This window comes from Arvicanthis niloticus, chromosome 22, assembly GCF_011762505.2.
Source record: "Arvicanthis niloticus isolate mArvNil1 chromosome 22, mArvNil1.pat.X, whole genome shotgun sequence".
Lineage (NCBI taxonomy): Eukaryota > Metazoa > Chordata > Mammalia > Rodentia > Muridae > Arvicanthis > Arvicanthis niloticus.
The window spans coordinates 3,851,143-3,868,190 of NC_133429.1; the positions used below are offsets into that span (position 1 = coordinate 3,851,143).

Sequence of the window (17,048 nt, forward strand, 5' to 3'; positions counted from 1 at the left end):
GGGCAGGTCTGCTCAGTATGCTTGATGAGTAGATACACCAAGGCTGTGTATTCTGCAATATACAATTCTCAGAACAAGTTTTAGTATCAAGAAAAAAAATTTCCCCCCCCAGGGGGCTGACATTTTTTTTTTAAAGATGTTGGTTCTGACGACCTTTTTCGCTTGTTAAAATTGGTTGTAGTATTTATGTTTCAGATTTTATCCCCTTACCCTACTTCCTCCCACCACCCAGAAACCTCCTATCCCATCCCCCTCCTCATGCTTCTATGAGGCAGTGACGGCACCTACCCCCCCTCACTGTCCCCTCCCTGCACTCACATTCCCCCACACACACTGTGTGTTCATTTTTTTTATGGGACCAAGAAACTCCTCTCCCACCTATGTCCGACAAGGCCATCCTCCCCTACATATACCTCTGGAGTCTTGGGTCCCTCCCTATGTGTTCCCAGGCTGGTGGTTTAGACCCTGGGGGGCTCTGGTTGTTTGGTATTGTTGCTTTCCACCTGGGGTCACTAACCCTTTCTGCTCCTTCAGTCCTCTCACTAAGTTCTCCATTGGGAAACCTCTGATCATATCAGTAGTTAACTGTGAGCATTGTCCTCTGAGTGTGTTAGTCTTTGGCAGACCTCTAAGGAGACAGCTATATCATGTTCCTCACATTATGCACTTCCAGCCATCCACAACAGTGTTTAGCTTAGGTGGCTGTACATGGGGTGAATACCCAGGTGGAATGGTCTTCTGATGGCCCCCCTTCAGTTTCTGTTCCATGTTTTGTTTCCCTACTTGCTCCCTTGAGCATTTTTGTTTCTTGTTCTAAGTAGAACTGAGGCATCCCCTCTTGGTCTTCCTTCTTCATGAGCTTCATGTGGTCTGTGGGTTGAGTCTTCCCTAATCCAAGCTTTTGGGCTAACATCCGTGGAGATATGTTTGTGTAACTATCTTCTTTTGGGGTTTTTGGAAGATTACTTTCTTGCTTTTTCTAGGTTGTAGTTTCCCTCCTTGTGTTGGAGTTTTCCACCAATTATTCTTTGAAGTGCTGGATTTGTGTTGAGATACTGTGTAAATTTGGATTTGTCATGGAATATTTTGGTTTCTCCATCAATAATGATTGAGAGTTTTGCTGGGTATAGTAGTCTGAGCTGGCATTTGTGTTCTCTTAGGGTCTGTATGATATCGGTCCAGGATCTTCTGGCTTTTATGGTCTCTGGTGAGAAGTCTGGTGTAATTATTATAGGTCTGCCTTTATATGTTACTTTGCCTTTTTCCCTTACTGCTTTTAGTATTTTTTCTTTGTTTTGTACATTTGATGTTTTGACTATTATATGGTGGGAAGTATTTCTTTTCTGGTCTAAACTATTTGGAGTTCTGTAGGCTTCTTGTATATTTATGGACATCTCTTTCTTTAGGTTAGGGAAGTTTTCCTCTATAATTTTGTTGAGGATATTTACTGGTCCTTTAAGTTGGGAGTCTTCCCCCTCATCTATACCTATTATCCTTAGGTTTGGCCTTCTCATTGTGTCTTGGATTTCTTGTATATTTTGGGTTAGTAGCTTTTTGTATTTTGCATTTTCTTTGACAGTTGTGTCAATGTTTTCCATGGTATCTTCTGCACATGAGATTCTCTCTTCCATCTCTTGTATTCTGTTGGTGATACTTGTGTCTATGACTCCTGATCTTTTTTTTAGGTTTTCTATCTCCAGGGTATTGTCCCTTTGTGGTTTCTTTATTGTTTCTACTTCCATTTTTAGATCCTGCATGGTTCTGTTTAATTCCTTTTCCCATTTGGTTGCATTTTCTTGCAATTCCTTAAGGGATTTTTGTATTTCCTCTTTAAGGGTTTCTATTTGTCTACCAGTGCTCTCCTTAAGTTCTTTGAGAGTGTTATTTATGTCTTTCTTAAAGCCCTCTATCATCATCATGAGAAGTGATTTTAATTCTGCTTCCTGCTTTTCTGGTGTGATGAGGTGTTCAGGGCTTGCTCTGAAGGGGGGAACTGGGTTCTGATGATGCCATGTAACTTTGGTTTCTGTTGCTTACGTTCTTGCTCTTGCTTTTTGCCATCTGGTTAACTCTAGTGCTGCCTGTACTTGCTGTCTCTGACTGAAGCCTGTCTTTCCAGTTATCTAGCTTGTGTCTGATCTCCTAGGGGTCCAGATGTCTCTGTGATCTTTTCCAGCTGCACTGATTACAGTGGTACTTCTAGGATGCCTCAGGATATGGTGCCTCCAAGGTAGTAGTCCAGCTAGGTGCTGTTCTGGGTGCAGTGTCTCCTCTAGAATATCTCAGGATATGTTGTCTGACGCTCTGAGTTCAGTTGTTCCTCTGTGGCTCTGGGTTGAGTGGACCTTCCAGTATGTCTCAGGTGAAATCCAGGGTCCACACAACAGCAGACCTGGCAGAGGTCTGATCCAGGCCTCAGATCTGAGAACTAGTTTCTAAGACACTGTCCAAGTTAGAGCACCTGGGATCCCTGCTTCCTCTGGGTTCTTGGATGTTGGGGGCAGAGCTGCCACCCAAGATCTGCTCAGTGCTCTGGCCCAGACCGGAAGGAGCCAGTGTTCCGGGCCGGGAGTGACTTCCTCCTTAAAGGACATTTTAACTCACTACAAACTTTGAAGTTTAAAATGAGATCCATAAAAATCATTTTACCCAGCACAAAAACCACAATAACGTTTTATAAATCAAAGTATTTCTGAGAACAAGAAAATAGATTGTCAGGAGCTAAGTCAGCAGAACCAGGGGAACATTGTGCGTTTTTTTCTTTATCAAATCATAATTTTTACTTTTTAACATGGAAGTTATAAACACAAAAATGCAAGATGTGGGGAAGGGGATGACACAGTAGCATAGGTGTTCAGGGGGAGTACAGATATCTTTCAAACAGGGTATCAGCTGGGTGAAGGTTCAGGGGTCAGGTCACTATGACTCTGCCTATGATTCACTTGTCCTTATCTAAGTTGGTACTATCTGGCAAAGGCTGCCTATTTACAAGGTCTATGACTACTCAGGCTGGTAGATTTCAACAAAAGCTGCCTGTTTACGATAGTTTATAGCCCTCTGTTTCAGTGTTTTTTCCATAGAGACCGAAGACTTTGTGTTAGCAGGCATGTAAGTCAAGCCTATTGCTGATTTTAGGCTTATGGTTGATTTTAGGCCTTCAGTGTATAAGCAGGGCTGCCCCTGACATCTCCTCCCTTCTCCAAGTATAAAAGGGTTGTTGCGATTCTAATCTTGCCAAGGCGGGCATAGAGGCCTGACCTCTAGTAGTTAAAGGGGACCTTGTAATGGCTCCAGTCCTACTGTTGTTGTTCAGTGAGGCATGAGGGCCATACCCATCCCGATGCCTTTTTCCTGGAGAGGAGATACTTTTGACATCAACCCCTATGCAGTCAGGCTTGTCCCTCAGGGAACCCAGAAACATATTTTTTAACTTTTATTTATATTCCCTTGCAGTGCTTAGCCTCACAGGCTACGCAGGAATTCGGATCGCCAGAGAGAGGGGGTTCTGGGTGGCCCCTCTCTGCTTGCTCTAGGGGTGGAAGTCCCCTCTTTTAGGTTGGGTGGAGATGGGACTTGGGAACACCCTGGATAGAGTAACATCCTCATCTAGAGTCTTGTGGTCCTCCATAGTTAACATATGATAATGTATCTGAATAGATTTTGCTATCAGATTATCTATCAGTTGTTTCACAAAGTTAGTCTATTTAAGGCCCAGGGACCAAAGGAAATAAGCAAAAGTAACCCAATTAATGATCCCAAGATGGAAGAAAGTAGGGTTAACAATCATGGAGAGGTTGAAGACCAATTCTTGTACAAGCTCTCCTTTTTCTCTTTCTATCTCTGTCTTTTCTCAAGATCTTCTCTGACCTTTCATGCCCTCTTTAAGTGTTCAACATTCTTAACCATCTGGAAAATGTAAAATAATACCATCTTTGAAATGCCATCTTACCCTGGTCAGAACAATTATCTCCAAGACAACCACTGTCACAAATATTGGCAAGGATGTGGGGAAAGAAGAATTCTCAACACTAGTGGTGGGACCTGAATCTGCTATAGCCACCGTGGAAATCAACACACAAGTTTTACAGCTGTACCACCATGGGGCATAAACTTGGAGGACTTAGATAGACATAACACAAAGATACTTGTACATCCATGTTTATTGCTGCTTTATTCACAATAGCAAGGAAATGGAACCAGACTAAATGCCCACCAACTGATGAATGGGTAAAGAAAACTGGAACCCATGCATAATGGGATTTCATTCAGCCATAAGGAAAACGCAAATCATTGCACACACAGGGAAATGCATGAAGTACAGATGACTGCGTTAAGTGAAATAAGCCAGATTCAGAAAATTGACTCTGGGGCTGGAGGGATGGCTCAGTGGTTAAGAGCACTGGCTGTTCTTCCAGAGGTCCTGGGATCCCAGCACCCACTGGGCAGCTCACAACTGACTACAACTGCTGATCCAGGAGAACCAGGGCCAACTCTTCTGGCCTTGCTGGGTACCAGACACACACTTGGTACACGGATGTCTATGTAAGCATAAGACTCATACACATTTCTTAAGTAATAGTTTTAAAGAACACTTTGAGAAACACAAGTACCATGTGTTTTCTTTCATGAGTGGACCCTATATTTAAATTAACACGTGTGTGTGTACAGAAGGGATTGTCCCATTGTGCTACTAGAAATGGGGCCATGAGATGGGAGGAAAAGATCTTTTATCTTTGCATGTGTGCATGTGTGTGTATGCACACTCAAGTGAATGCGAGTTTTGGGGGTGGTAAACAGAGCAATGAAGTACATCTGACTTGAAAGCAGAAGGCAGACTTTGGAGAAGAAAGGGGACCAGCAAGATGGGGCTAAGGGGTTGGGGTAGAAGTGGGGGAGGAGGATGAATGTTGAACAAAGTTTAGCAAGACTTATGTATGAAATGCTGCCAAGAAATCCAGTATAGGAGGGGCAGATCTGGAGAGAGGGGAGGTGGGAAGGAGGGACTGGGAGGACAGGAGGGAGGGGAAACAGGCATCAGAGTGTAAAATATGAGAGAAGAATAATTTTTTAAAAGTCCATTATTTTACATGATAACCAAATTTTAATTTAAATGGTATTTTTCTGAGCCAGGCAGAGATGGCACGTGCCTTTAATCCCAGCAGCTCTCAGGAAGCAGAGGCAGGTGGATCTTCACATGTTCATGAGCCTGGCTTACAGAGAGAGTTCCAGAACAGCCTACACTATGCAGAAAAACCCTGTCTTGAAAAACACACAAGGAAAACTAAACTAAAAGTACTTTTTAAAAAATCCGTACTTAAATGTGTGATTCTGACCAAAAGGCAGTCTTGAACAGCTGGGGGGGAGGATTAAAATAAATAAAACCTGCCTGGGGCCTTGCATGTACTGGGCCTGCATTCCCACTGAGCTACACCACTGGCCTGTGGTCCTCACCTCCTCTCCTGGTTACAGCTTCTGTGTGGACACTGGGGTGCACTGGAAAATGGAAATGATGTACGTGTAGTAGTTTTCATGTATGACGTTCTCAAATAAAATTTTAGACCCACAGTTTTTCTTCCACACTGCTCTCTGTTGGGAGATCACTAACATGACGCTGAGTGAGTGAGGACATAGGGAGGATCTGGGAAGAGAAAGATTATAATAAAATACATTGCTCAGAAAAATAAGAAACTAAAATTTTAATAACATTAATAAAATTAAAAATGTTAAAGAAGAAAACACTGCCCTCTGCCTGCCGTCCCAGCGCGCCCTCCACTGGCAAGTGTTAGGCATTGCAGAGCGCATTGCACTATGTCAAGTACAAGAACCCATGACAAAGATGAGGCCCCTTTATTGTGGTTACATTGTCTCAGGCAAATAACAGAAGTTATTTCATCTAGCACAGGATTGCCTTCTGTTTTCCCAGTAGGAAACTACAGTTCCAGGGTGAAGTTCTTGCTTTTTAAATATGTCTGTATTAATTATTAAAGAAGCTCATACAACACATACAAGTTCTTACTTAAATCCTCCACAGCCCCGCGCCAGGTTCTTCCTCAGGGCTACCCTCACCTCCTTGTTCCTCAGGGTGTATACCACAGGATTCAGCAGAGGTGTCACCACTGTGTAGAACACTGCCACCAGGCGGTCCTGGGAGGGGTTTGCCCCAGAGTCAGGCCTCAGGTAGATGATGGAGGCACAGCCAAAATGCACGATGACCACCGTGAGGTGAGCCGCGCAGGTGGAGAAGGCTTTGCGCCGACCCGCCACAGAAGGGATCCTCAGGATGGCAGCCACGATGAAGGCGTACGAGAGGAGGATGAGGAGGAAGGAGAACAGCACCACGAGGATGCTCAGGAAGAAGATGCCAAGCCCCTTGTGCGAGCTCTCAGCACAGCTGAGCTTCAACACAGGGGCAATGTCACAGAAGAAGTGCTCCACGTGACCTGTGCCACAGAAGGGCGAGGAGAAGATCATGCAGGTCTCAATCAAGGCCACTGAGAAACCAGAGCAGAAAACCAAGGCTCCCAAACAAAGGCAAACAGTGGGTCTCATGATCACAGAGTAGCGCAAGGGGTGGCAGATGGCCACATACCTGTCATAACCCATCAGGGTAAGGAGGAAACAGTGGCTGCAACCCAAGCCTAGGAAGAAGAACATCTGGGCCCGACAGCCTGCGATGGAGATGGCCTGGCTCTCCATCAGCAAATGAGCCAGCATATTGGGGATTGTGATCAGTGTGTAGCAGGTCTCAGAGAAGGAGAGCACGGCCAGGAAGCGGTACATAGGTGTGTGGAGAGTGCGATCCACCTGGATGATGGTGATGATGGTGGCGTTGCCACTGAGTGTGACCAGGTAGGTGAGGAGGAACAAGATGAAAAGAGTGGGCCTCAGTTCTGGGAGGTTGGAGAATCCCACCAGGACAAACTCTGTCACCAGCCAGGTCCTATTGTCCTGCTGCTTCTCGGGAGCCTGAGAGGAGACAGGGTTACAGGAACAAGGCAAGGCAGTGAGGCATGGCTAGGCGTCATGTGTGGGGTTTGTACTGGTTTGCAGACAAGACAGAGGGACTTGGAAAACATCAGTTATTACCCATCCAGCAAAGGTGTCTCCTCAACATATAAGAAGAATTAACCAGGTGGTATTGGCACAGGCCTTTAATCCCAGTAAAGACAGAGACAGGCAGATCTCTGAGTTAGAGGCCATCCTGGTCTACAGAGTAGGTTCTAGATAGCCAGGGCTACACAGAGAAACCTTGTCTCAAAAGAGGGGAGGGGGGCAAGAAAAGAGAGAGGAGATAGAGGAGAGAGGTATACACAGACATGAAATAAAAACAAAAGAAAGAAAAATAATTTATAAGTCAGGGCCTGAAGAAACTACTCTGATTTAGAGAACTTTCTCCTCTTTCAGAGGATGAAACCTTGCTTTTTAGATCCAATAGTGTGTGGCACACACACACACACAAAATAAATCTTTAAAAATCACAAAGCAAAAAAAATTTAAGCCTCCAGCACCCAGTATTCCTAGGTCTCCCATCCAAGTATCAAGAAATCTAATATGGCTTAGCTTCTGAGAACAAACAAGGCCAGGCACACTCAGGGCAATATAGCCATAGACACAAAGTAAAGATCTTTAGCTGGGGAAGGAAGGCATTAAGGCTATAGCTGGCTCATTTAAATCTAGAGACGGATCCTAGATGAGAAGTCATGACCCAACAGTGTGTGGAGAAAGAAATGAAGCAGGGAAGGCAGGCAGCCAAGAAAGGTGCAGGACCGGGCTGAGGAGATGATCGGGGGGGAAGAATGCTCGCTGTTCACGGGTGGGGACCTGAATCCCCAGACTCCTGGAAGCTGGCTGCACCCCTCTGAGCCTCATCTGTGAACTCACCGATAACTCCTATGAACTCAAAGTTGACAAACAGTGCTGTGACCACGTCCCCAACCCAAAGACTGAGAACAGGAAATCCTGCGTGTGGCTAGACTACCAGCATTCTAAGGCCTTGCATTGGGACATATCTTCCCAATGAACTGGAAACCCAATTCGAACACAGAGCTCAAGGCACCAGCATTCTGACAGCTAAAAGAACCGGGCTGAGACATGCTGTAACACAGGACCAGGTTTATGTTCCCACTTCTTACACAGGAAGACCAAGATGTCCAAGGACTCACTGGATGGGACCTGCATGCCTCATCTGCTCAATTGGAGCCCATGAAATCTGCACCCAACAAAGATCCTGGAACAGCGCTTGCCTCAGGGGTTGCCTGTGGGTGCTGAGTTCAGGGACCTGCTAGTGTCATCTCCACTGTGACAGCAAGAGATCCAGGGTCCTTCCTGAGAAGTGTGGGAAGGCAGAGAGCTAGAAATCCTGGGGAGACGGTCTGGTCCCTCCTTCCCTATTTCTTCTCATCAGGAATCTCTAAGTCTGGAGCCCCTCCCCTGACGCTTCCAGCACTCACTCTACAAGATTCTGTGTGTGTGTGTGTGTGTGTGTGTGTGTGTGTGTGTGTGTGTGTATGTGCACACGTGCGTGCGCACGCATGCCCATCTAGCTCTGGGCTGCATGACCATTTAGCCCCACACTCCCAAGCCCTCTCCTCTTTTGTCTCAGCACCGCCTGTGCACATGGTCTGTGTCTGCAGTGTTCAGAGCTGGAAGAGCCTCCCTCCTGTTCCCTCTCAGCACTTTACAGATTCTCCTGGACAATGCAGACCCAGCTCAAAATTGGAAGGAAACACCTTCAAAACAAGCTCCATGGAAAGATGTCACTGTTCAATCTGAAAATTTTCCCTCACTTCATTCATTTTGAGACCTCTCCCTAAGGTGGGGATGGGCAGGTGGCTTCTGTAGCCAGAATGGAACTTACCATGGCTATGAAAGGTTCTTACCCTTTCTGCCTAAGAAGGGAGGGGCTGAGACCTACATTCTCATATTCTGGGGTCCCTGGAGCTTCTGTCCCAGAAGCTCTGCAGTCACTAACAAGCCTCCCAGGGCCAGGCTCGTGCTATGAGAAGTACTCTCTCTCCCAGGACTAGAGACCCTGGAGTCTTTTTCCCCAGGACCCAGCCCTAAGCCTCTGAGTAGGGAAGAAATTATCTGGATCCTCTTTTGGGGACAGCAGTCACAAATGAATCCCTAACTCCAACAGTGATGATCTACAGGGAGTGTCACCTCAGCTGGTCAAGGCTACTTCCCAAAGACTCTGCCTCTGTGGGAGAAAAAAAGTAGATGATTTGATGTTGTAGATGATTTGATGTTGTCACTTGGGTTGCTCAGGACTCATTTAGAGTCCCACAGCCTCCACACTTCTGTTCTTTCTAGCTATTTTCTTTAGTCACTAAACATCTTAGTTAGGGTGAAGAGACACCATGTCCATTTAACGGGGGCTGGCTTACAGTTCAGAGGTTTAATCCATTATCATGTGGGCAAGCATGACCACATGTAGACAGACAGCTGCTAGAGAGGTAGGAAGTAACTGAGAGTTCTACATCTGGATCTGCAGGCAGCAAGAACAGAATGATACTGGGCCTGGCTTGAGCATCTGAAACCTCAACACCCACCACCTATGACAGGGACACTTCTTCCAACAAGGCCACACCTACTCCAAGGCCACACCTACTCCAAGGCCACACCTACTTTAACAAACCCACATTTCCAATAATGCCACTTCCTGTGAGTCCCTGGCAGCCATTTTCATTCAAACCATCACATCCATGCTCTCTGCAACTTCTCCCCACCCCTCAGAACCACACATGTTCTGACCTGCTGCAGCTCACTACATAGAGCATCCCCCACTGCTGCCATCTCCTGTCCATCCTCTGCTCCAGGCTCCAGATCAGATTCTGGCAGACCCATACTTCTCTTCTCTTCCTCTTCCTCTTCCTCTTCCTCTTCCTCTTCCTCTTCCTCTTCCTCTCCTCTCCTCTCCTCTCCTCTTGTCTTTCTCTCTCTCTCTCTCTCTCTCTCTCTCTCTCTCTCTCTCTCTCTCTCTCTCTCTAATAAATATAAGTAACATTACATGGACTAAACAGGTTATAATTAGGTGTGTGTGTGTCTGAGTCTGTGTGTGTGTCTATTTGCACATAGACATATATTATATATATGAATATATATATACATTGCATGAATATATATATTCATGCAATAACCATTAGTAAGAGACCACAATGTGAAGGAGAACAGGGAGGGGTGTCTGTGAGAGTTTGGGGGGGAAAAGAGAAGGGAGAAATGTTGTAACTATATTATAATATCAAAAGCAAAAAAGATTTATTCTATGTATATGAGTGTTCTTATCTGCATGCATGTGTGTACACTGAGTGTGTGCACACAGAAGTCAGATGAGGCACTAGATCCCCTAGAACTGGAGTTATTGACGGTCGTGATGCATGCAGGTGCTGGGAATGGAACCTATACAAGACAGGTTCACTGCAAGAACAACCAGTGCTCTTAACCACTAAGCTATCACTAAGCCATCTCTCCAGCCCGTGTCCTAATACTGGTCATGGTTAGAGCTCCTGTCTTGCCTGTCAGATCGTGGATTCCCCTTCCTCACTATGACAAGTTGGACAGAAGGACATCTTCTGTGTTCCCTTCCTCATTGTCCATTGTTATCATCCTCGATGCATGTTTTCTTTTTAATTTTTTTAAAAGAAAATTTTTGTTGATCTCAAGGTCAGTCTGGTCTACAGAGTGAGTTCCAGGACAGCCAGGACTATACAGAGGATCTCTAACTAAAAAGCAAACAAATAAATATATATATTATATAATTTTTAAATCTATATATTTATGTATATTTGTTTATTTGTGTGTGTGTGTGTGTGTGTGTGTGTGTGTGTGTGTGCATGTGTGCACAAGTATACCATACTGTATGGTAAGTTGCAGATAATGGTTTTGTCCTTCCACCATGTGAGTCATAGGGATTGAATTCAGGTCATCAGACTTGGCAACAGGCATCTTAACCTGTCCATATGGTGAGCCCTTGTCTGTATGGTAAATTCTTCTTCTCTAGTAAAGGTTGGACCTTCAAGGTATCTTCTATTACTTCTACTATGTTCTTTCCCTCAGTCTCTGTGACCTTGCTATAGGTTACAAGTTTTTGGATCCCAGAAAGGACTCCTCAGCACAGATCTAACTTGTATTTGATTTCCATTTTGACCTCCTACCTAGCTACAAGAAGTGCAAACCAAACTGGCAAAATGGCTGAGAGGGATAAGGAACTTGCTACCAAGCATGATGATCTGAGTACAGTCTCAGAAGCCCTCATGGTAAGAGGAGACAATCAGCTCTGACCGGAAGAGCATGTATGCACATGCTCATGCATGCACACACAGACATGCCGACAGACAGACAGACAGACACACACACACACACACACACACATACACACACGAGAAATAGAGACTGGGGAATAAATACAACTTTTTTAAAAAAGAAATGCAAACTGATACTTTCATTTCACCCTTTTTTCTATCCAATTTGTCCACCAGGTTAGAGGCTAAGGTGGAGGATGCCAGCACATGTCAGTCTCACTTGTATCAGGGGCATCTCTTCATTCATGTGGCAGATTCCACTCATCAAGGATGCCTGACACTTCATTTCATATAAGGGAAGACAGATATCTTGGGGTTCCCCTTAAATAGGGATCTCAGACAGAAATAAGCAACTACCAGTCATAGTAAGAATAAGCCAGCCATCAGGAGCTCATTCCTACTGTCAGACAACTAAGTCTCAGTTGCATGTCCAATCATGCATGGCAGGGAGCGTGCAGCCACCACTACAGCGAGGAGATACTACATCCCACAACAGGTAGATCAAGGTAGCTGTACCAGGATGACCTCTGTGGACTCTCCACCTTCACAGAGATGACAGCAGCCACAGGTCTCAGCAGGCATGGCATTGCACTCCTCAGCTCATCTCTGATTCTATCCGTCTCTACTCAGGCATTGGTTGTTGTGACTTTTCTGGAGAGACTTAAGTAAGTGTCAGTTTATCCCATATGGGATGCCATTGGCAACGTGGAGAAATAATTCCAACCAGGTCTATCTTAGTGAACCAGTGAGTTCTGAGGTTATTTACAGGACTAAAAATACCTGAAAAGAGCAAGCATGTGAGGGCTGTAGGACCCTGAATTAGGCTTTGATGTCCTGAGTAACATTAAATCATCTACTTCCTCCCACAGAGATAGGATACTGGAGAAGCAGCCTTGACCTGCTGAGTTGACACTCTACAGATTATTGAAAGCACTGTTGGAGCTAGGAATGCATTTGTGGCTGCCCTCTGTAGAAGAATTTTAAACAAACATGGCTGCCCTGGCCAGAGATCACATCCAAAGACCATCTAGGTCTGTGTGACCAGCTGGAATGCAGACATGCTCTGGATTACAGTATGATCTGGCTCAAATACAGACTTGTCCTTTAATTCCCTAACATTAAGCTAAGGTTAGTTTATAGAAGGAAGTAGCCATGATTGAAAGTGATGTCTAGTTGAGGGGCAGACAGAGAAACAAATCGGAAAAAGACTTGACAGTATGGGTCAGAGATAGGATATTCCCGGGTCTCACAAGAACAGCACAGGAAGAGAGGCTATTTTAGAGCAGCACAGAGGGAGAGTGTGTGTGTGGCAGTTTTAGCAGAACAGTTTTACAGAGATAGGTGGCAGAGAAAGTGAGTTAAACTCGAGTGAAGACAGAACAAGCCAGAAAATGAGAAGGAGTCAGAAGATTAGAACATACTGCCAAAGTTAATATGAGCCAGACAGAACAATTCAGTGAGAAGCCGAGAGAAGCCAGAATGAATCAGTCAGTATGGAAGTTTAGATTGTACAGAGACAAGAAGCCTCTAGACCTAGGCCTGGGGATAATGAGAACAGAGGAAGAAACTCTCTGGGTTCAGCCCAAGCAGTGTATCCACACAGCTTGGATACAGCTCTCATCTCCTCCCTCCATCTGAGGGAATAAAAGCAAAATTAATAGTCCTCAAAGGAGTATTCCAATTAATCATTCCGTGCTCTGAGGCTTAGATGCTAGGGGAAAAGGCCCTGGGCTCTCTAGTTCCAGGAAAGAGAATCTCTCATAGCACCAGCCTGGCTATGGAGGACTTGTTAGTGACTGGAGAGACTCTGGGACAGAAGCTCGAGGGACCCCAGAATATGAGAATGTGGGTTCTCAGCACCTCCGTTCTTAGGCAGAGAGGGACATTTACAGGGATGTGAGAACCTGTCCTATCTATATTAAGTCACCTTCTGGGTGCAGAAACCACCTGCCCATCCCCACCTTATGAAGAAATAAAAAATAATTAAAAGAAGGGAATTTTCAGATTGTCTGAACAGTGACATCTTTCCATGGAGCTTGTTTTGAAGGTGTTTAATTCTAATTCTGGGTTGAGTTTGTGGGGTCCAAGTGAATCTCTAATGCGCTCAGAAGGGAATAGGAGGGAGCCCCCTCCAACTGTGAACACTGTAAACATAGAACCCTGGAACACAGATGGTGGCAATACAAGAGGGCTTGGGAGTGTGGGGCTAAATGGTCATGCAGCCCAGAGCTACATGGGCACACACACACACAGAATCTTGTACAGTGAGTGCTGGAAGCTTCAGGGGAGGGGCTCCAGACTTAGAGATTCCTGATAAGAAGAAATAGGGAAGGAGGGACCAGACCGTCTCCCTAGGACTTCAACCTCTCTGCCTTCCCACACTTCTCAGGAAGGACCCTGGATCTCTTGCTGTCACAGTGGAGATGACACTAGCAGGTCCCTGAACTCAGCACCCACAGGCAACCCCTGCAGGCAAGCGCTCTACTGGGACCTTCACTGGGTGCAGATTTCGTGGGCCCCAAGTGAGCGGCTGAGGAGTGCAGGTCTTCTTTCACTTGCTCTGGGCCAGGCTCTTTTAGCTTTCAGGATGATGGAACTTGAGCCTACATAGGTGGCTCTACAGTTAAAGAGTTCTTGTTTCTCTTGCGAAGGACTTGGATTCATTCCTAGCACCCATATATGATGGCTCATAACCTATCTGTTAACTTCAGTTCCAGGAAATTCTAGGAGTCTCTGTGAGCAATGGGCATGTACACAGTGCTTACACATACATACACATACATACACATACATACACATACATATACATTCATATACATACATATACATACATGCAGACAAACATTACACATAGAATATTAATGGTAAGGTGATTAGTGAGGAAATTTTGTCTTTTATTCTTTATTGAAATGGTAAGATTTAGAGTCTGCATGTAGCCTAAGGGACCCTGCCCCCAGTTAATTCTAATTGGTAAGTAAACATGTCAGCAGCCAATAGCTGGGGAGAGGAGATATAGGCAGGGTTTAGGTTTCCCTGAGCTAGGAACCACAAGGAAGGAGAGAGTTTAGAAAGGAAGCCACGATGGGATAGTAAGAACATGAAGGAGAAAGAGTGACCATAGGATAGAGAAACAAGAAGTCACCATGGCCTCTGGGCTAAGACAACATGGCCCAGAGGGCTCTCTGCTTGAAGCTAAGAGCAGCCCAGATGAAGCATAGTAAGTAATACCTTAGGTTATGGATAGGAGATCGATTCTATCAGGAGTGTAGGCAGCTGCCAGCTGTTGTGCTGCCTAAGGCATATTAAAATATAAAGACTGTGTGTATGTCTTTCATCCGGGAAAGTGGTCAAAGGCAGGAAGTAACCCCATGCCTAGCTTCTTTAATATTTTTCCGAAAGATTGGAACTTGAATTATGTGTTTGAATCTGGCTTTCTGGGTCAACATAAAAGTATGTTTCTTCATTAAGGGCATTAGGATATGGTAGTCAGTAGAACTTACTCTGTTTTTCTCTCCTTTTTTGTTTTCAATGATTTTATATTTTCTGTATATTGGTGTATAGTGTGTGTGTGAGTGTGTGAATCTGTATGTGTGCATGCAAGTTTTGTGTATGTGTGCACACAGGTGCACATGCAACTGAAGACCATATCAGATCCCCAGAGTCCATGTATGTTCAAGCTGGAACACTTCTTCTGTGATGTCACCCCTGTGCTGAAGCTCAGCTGTGTTCCCAATGACTCTCTTCCCTTTCTGTTGTCATGTCTCTTTGTCATTGTTATTCCTGACTCAGTGAGTTTTATTAGGGTTGTTGACATGAGTGTGGGTGACCCTAACCTATATGGGGGTGGGGAGGTAAAACAAAGCCCGCTGAGATAAAACACCTCAAGCTAGAGTGCCAGTGAAGTCATACACACATGAATCTTTGAATCCACCAGCTCCATTTCCACAGTTGTTATAATCTTGTAATCTTATACAGTCTAGCCAAGGGATGTCACAGTGGGTGGGTCTTCCCACTTCAGTTAACACAAAGTCATCCTCCACAGACATGCCCAGAGGCCTAGCTCCATCACCAACCATCACAGCTTTCTAGACCCCAACTAAGACAGCTTTCTAGACCCCAACCATTACAGGACACCCCCTCCCGAAAAAACAAGAGTCTCACAGGTGCTTGCAATTAAGTTGGCTATACTAGGTGCAAGAGTGGGCTTCCCTATGCGATACTTCCATTTACATAAAGCCAGAGTGTGTGACAATCTTCATGTGCACAGCCCTCAGGAATAAATGCTCGGTCCTTGCTTGAGTGTCATTGCATTTTTTTTTTCAACATTAACTCCTTGGACTTTCTTTACTCACACACATGGCTAAAGGTGGACTTCTTGGGCCAAGGATCCAAATGCAAGGAATTCTACACAGAGATCTTCAATTAAGAGTTCAAGACCAGCTTTGGCTACATACTGAATTTGAGTCCAGCCTGGACTACATGAAACCCTGGCGGTAACTGGGGGGGTGGGGGGGGGAGTGTAGGATGTGTGGAAGCGGGATAGGGGGGAGATCCTTTAAAGGATGGTGAACCAACCTACCTTAGGGACGGGCAAGGAGGCTAGGGTGTGTGTGCCAAAACTGCCATGCTCTGATTTGTTGAAGGCTGATCCCACAAATCATCATTTTTATCTCAAACACCCTGAAAAAGCTCTCATGGTGAGGGATTGCTGGCCCGTGTAGCAGGATTCAGAGATGGAGCCCTTGGGAGATGATGGGACCATGAGGGCTCTGCCTCAGTGAACTGAACTGCTGATGGATTGATGAGGTGAGGGAGTGGTCTCACTCTTATAAAGGAAAACAGTTCATTGGGGCTGGCTTTCAGTTTGGGAGATGTATCCCATTGTTATGATGGGAAGCATGGCACCATGTGGGCAGACATGGTGTGGACCTCCATGCTCCCCCCCCCCCCCCCCCCCCGCCCACTTCTCCACCCACCTTCATCAAAGTGGTCTCGTTTTAGAAGTGAGCTCTAATCTTTGTTGCAGTTGTTTGTTTGTTCTTTGGATTTCTGTTTGTTTTGTTTCTGAGACATTGTCCTTATAGTAGCCAAGTTAGTCTTGAACTCTTTACCCCAGGCTGGCCTCAAACCCAGCATAATCCTGCCTTCTCCTTGAGTATAGCTTCAGATATGCAACAACCACCTGTCCCCCTCCTCCCTCCCTAGCTCTCCCTTTTCCCCTCCCTCCCCCTCCCCTTTCCTCCCACTCACTCCCCCACTGTGCGCATGTGTCTTAGTTAAGGTTACTATTGCTGTGATGGAACACCATGACCAAAGCAACCTGGGGAGGAGAGGGTTTCTTTGGTTTACACTTCCACATTGCTACTCCCTATTGAAGGACAGCAGGACAGGAACTCAGGTAGGACAGGGTCCTGATGCAGGAGCTGGTGCAGAGGCCATGGAGGAGTGCTGTTTACTGGCTTGCTCCTCCTGGCTTGTTCAGCCAGCTTTCTAATAGAACCCAGAACCAACAGCCCAAGGATGGAGTCACCCATAATGGGCTGGGCCCATTACTTTGTAATTTGACCTAAACAATTAATCAAATAAAAAATTAAAAAAAGAAAAGAGAGAGAGAGAGAGAGAAAAGAAAGAAAGAAAGAAGGAAAGAAAGAAAAGAAAGAAAGAAGATGGCTCAGCAGGCAAAGGAGTTTCTGTAAGGATGAATGCCTGCATTCAGACTCCAGATCCATGTAAAAGCTAGGTGTGTAT

At 45.3% G+C, this 17,048-nt stretch overlaps 1 protein-coding gene across 2 annotated transcripts; it reads right to left on the reverse strand.

The window, feature by feature from the left end:
- Positions 1 to 4,142: 4,142 nt before the first annotated feature.
- Positions 4,143 to 9,942, reverse strand: LOC143435919 (olfactory receptor 10T2-like). Of its 2 annotated transcripts, XM_076919639.1 has the most exons (3): positions 8,858 to 9,721; positions 6,067 to 6,966; positions 4,143 to 5,638 (listed from the first exon to the last, which is right to left on the reverse strand). In XM_076919639.1, the coding sequence occupies exons 1-3, from the start codon at positions 8,858 to 8,860 to the stop codon at positions 5,555 to 5,557; spliced, it is 987 nt and encodes a 328-aa protein (XP_076775754.1). In that variant the 5' UTR covers positions 8,861 to 9,721; the 3' UTR covers positions 4,143 to 5,554. The 2 variants fall into 2 exon arrangements, with proteins under 2 accessions (XP_076775754.1, XP_076775753.1); XM_076919638.1 differs by lacking the exon at positions 8,858 to 9,721 and adding an exon at positions 9,754 to 9,942 and having other exon boundaries at positions 4,143 to 6,966.
- Positions 9,943 to 17,048: the final 7,106 nt, after the last annotated feature.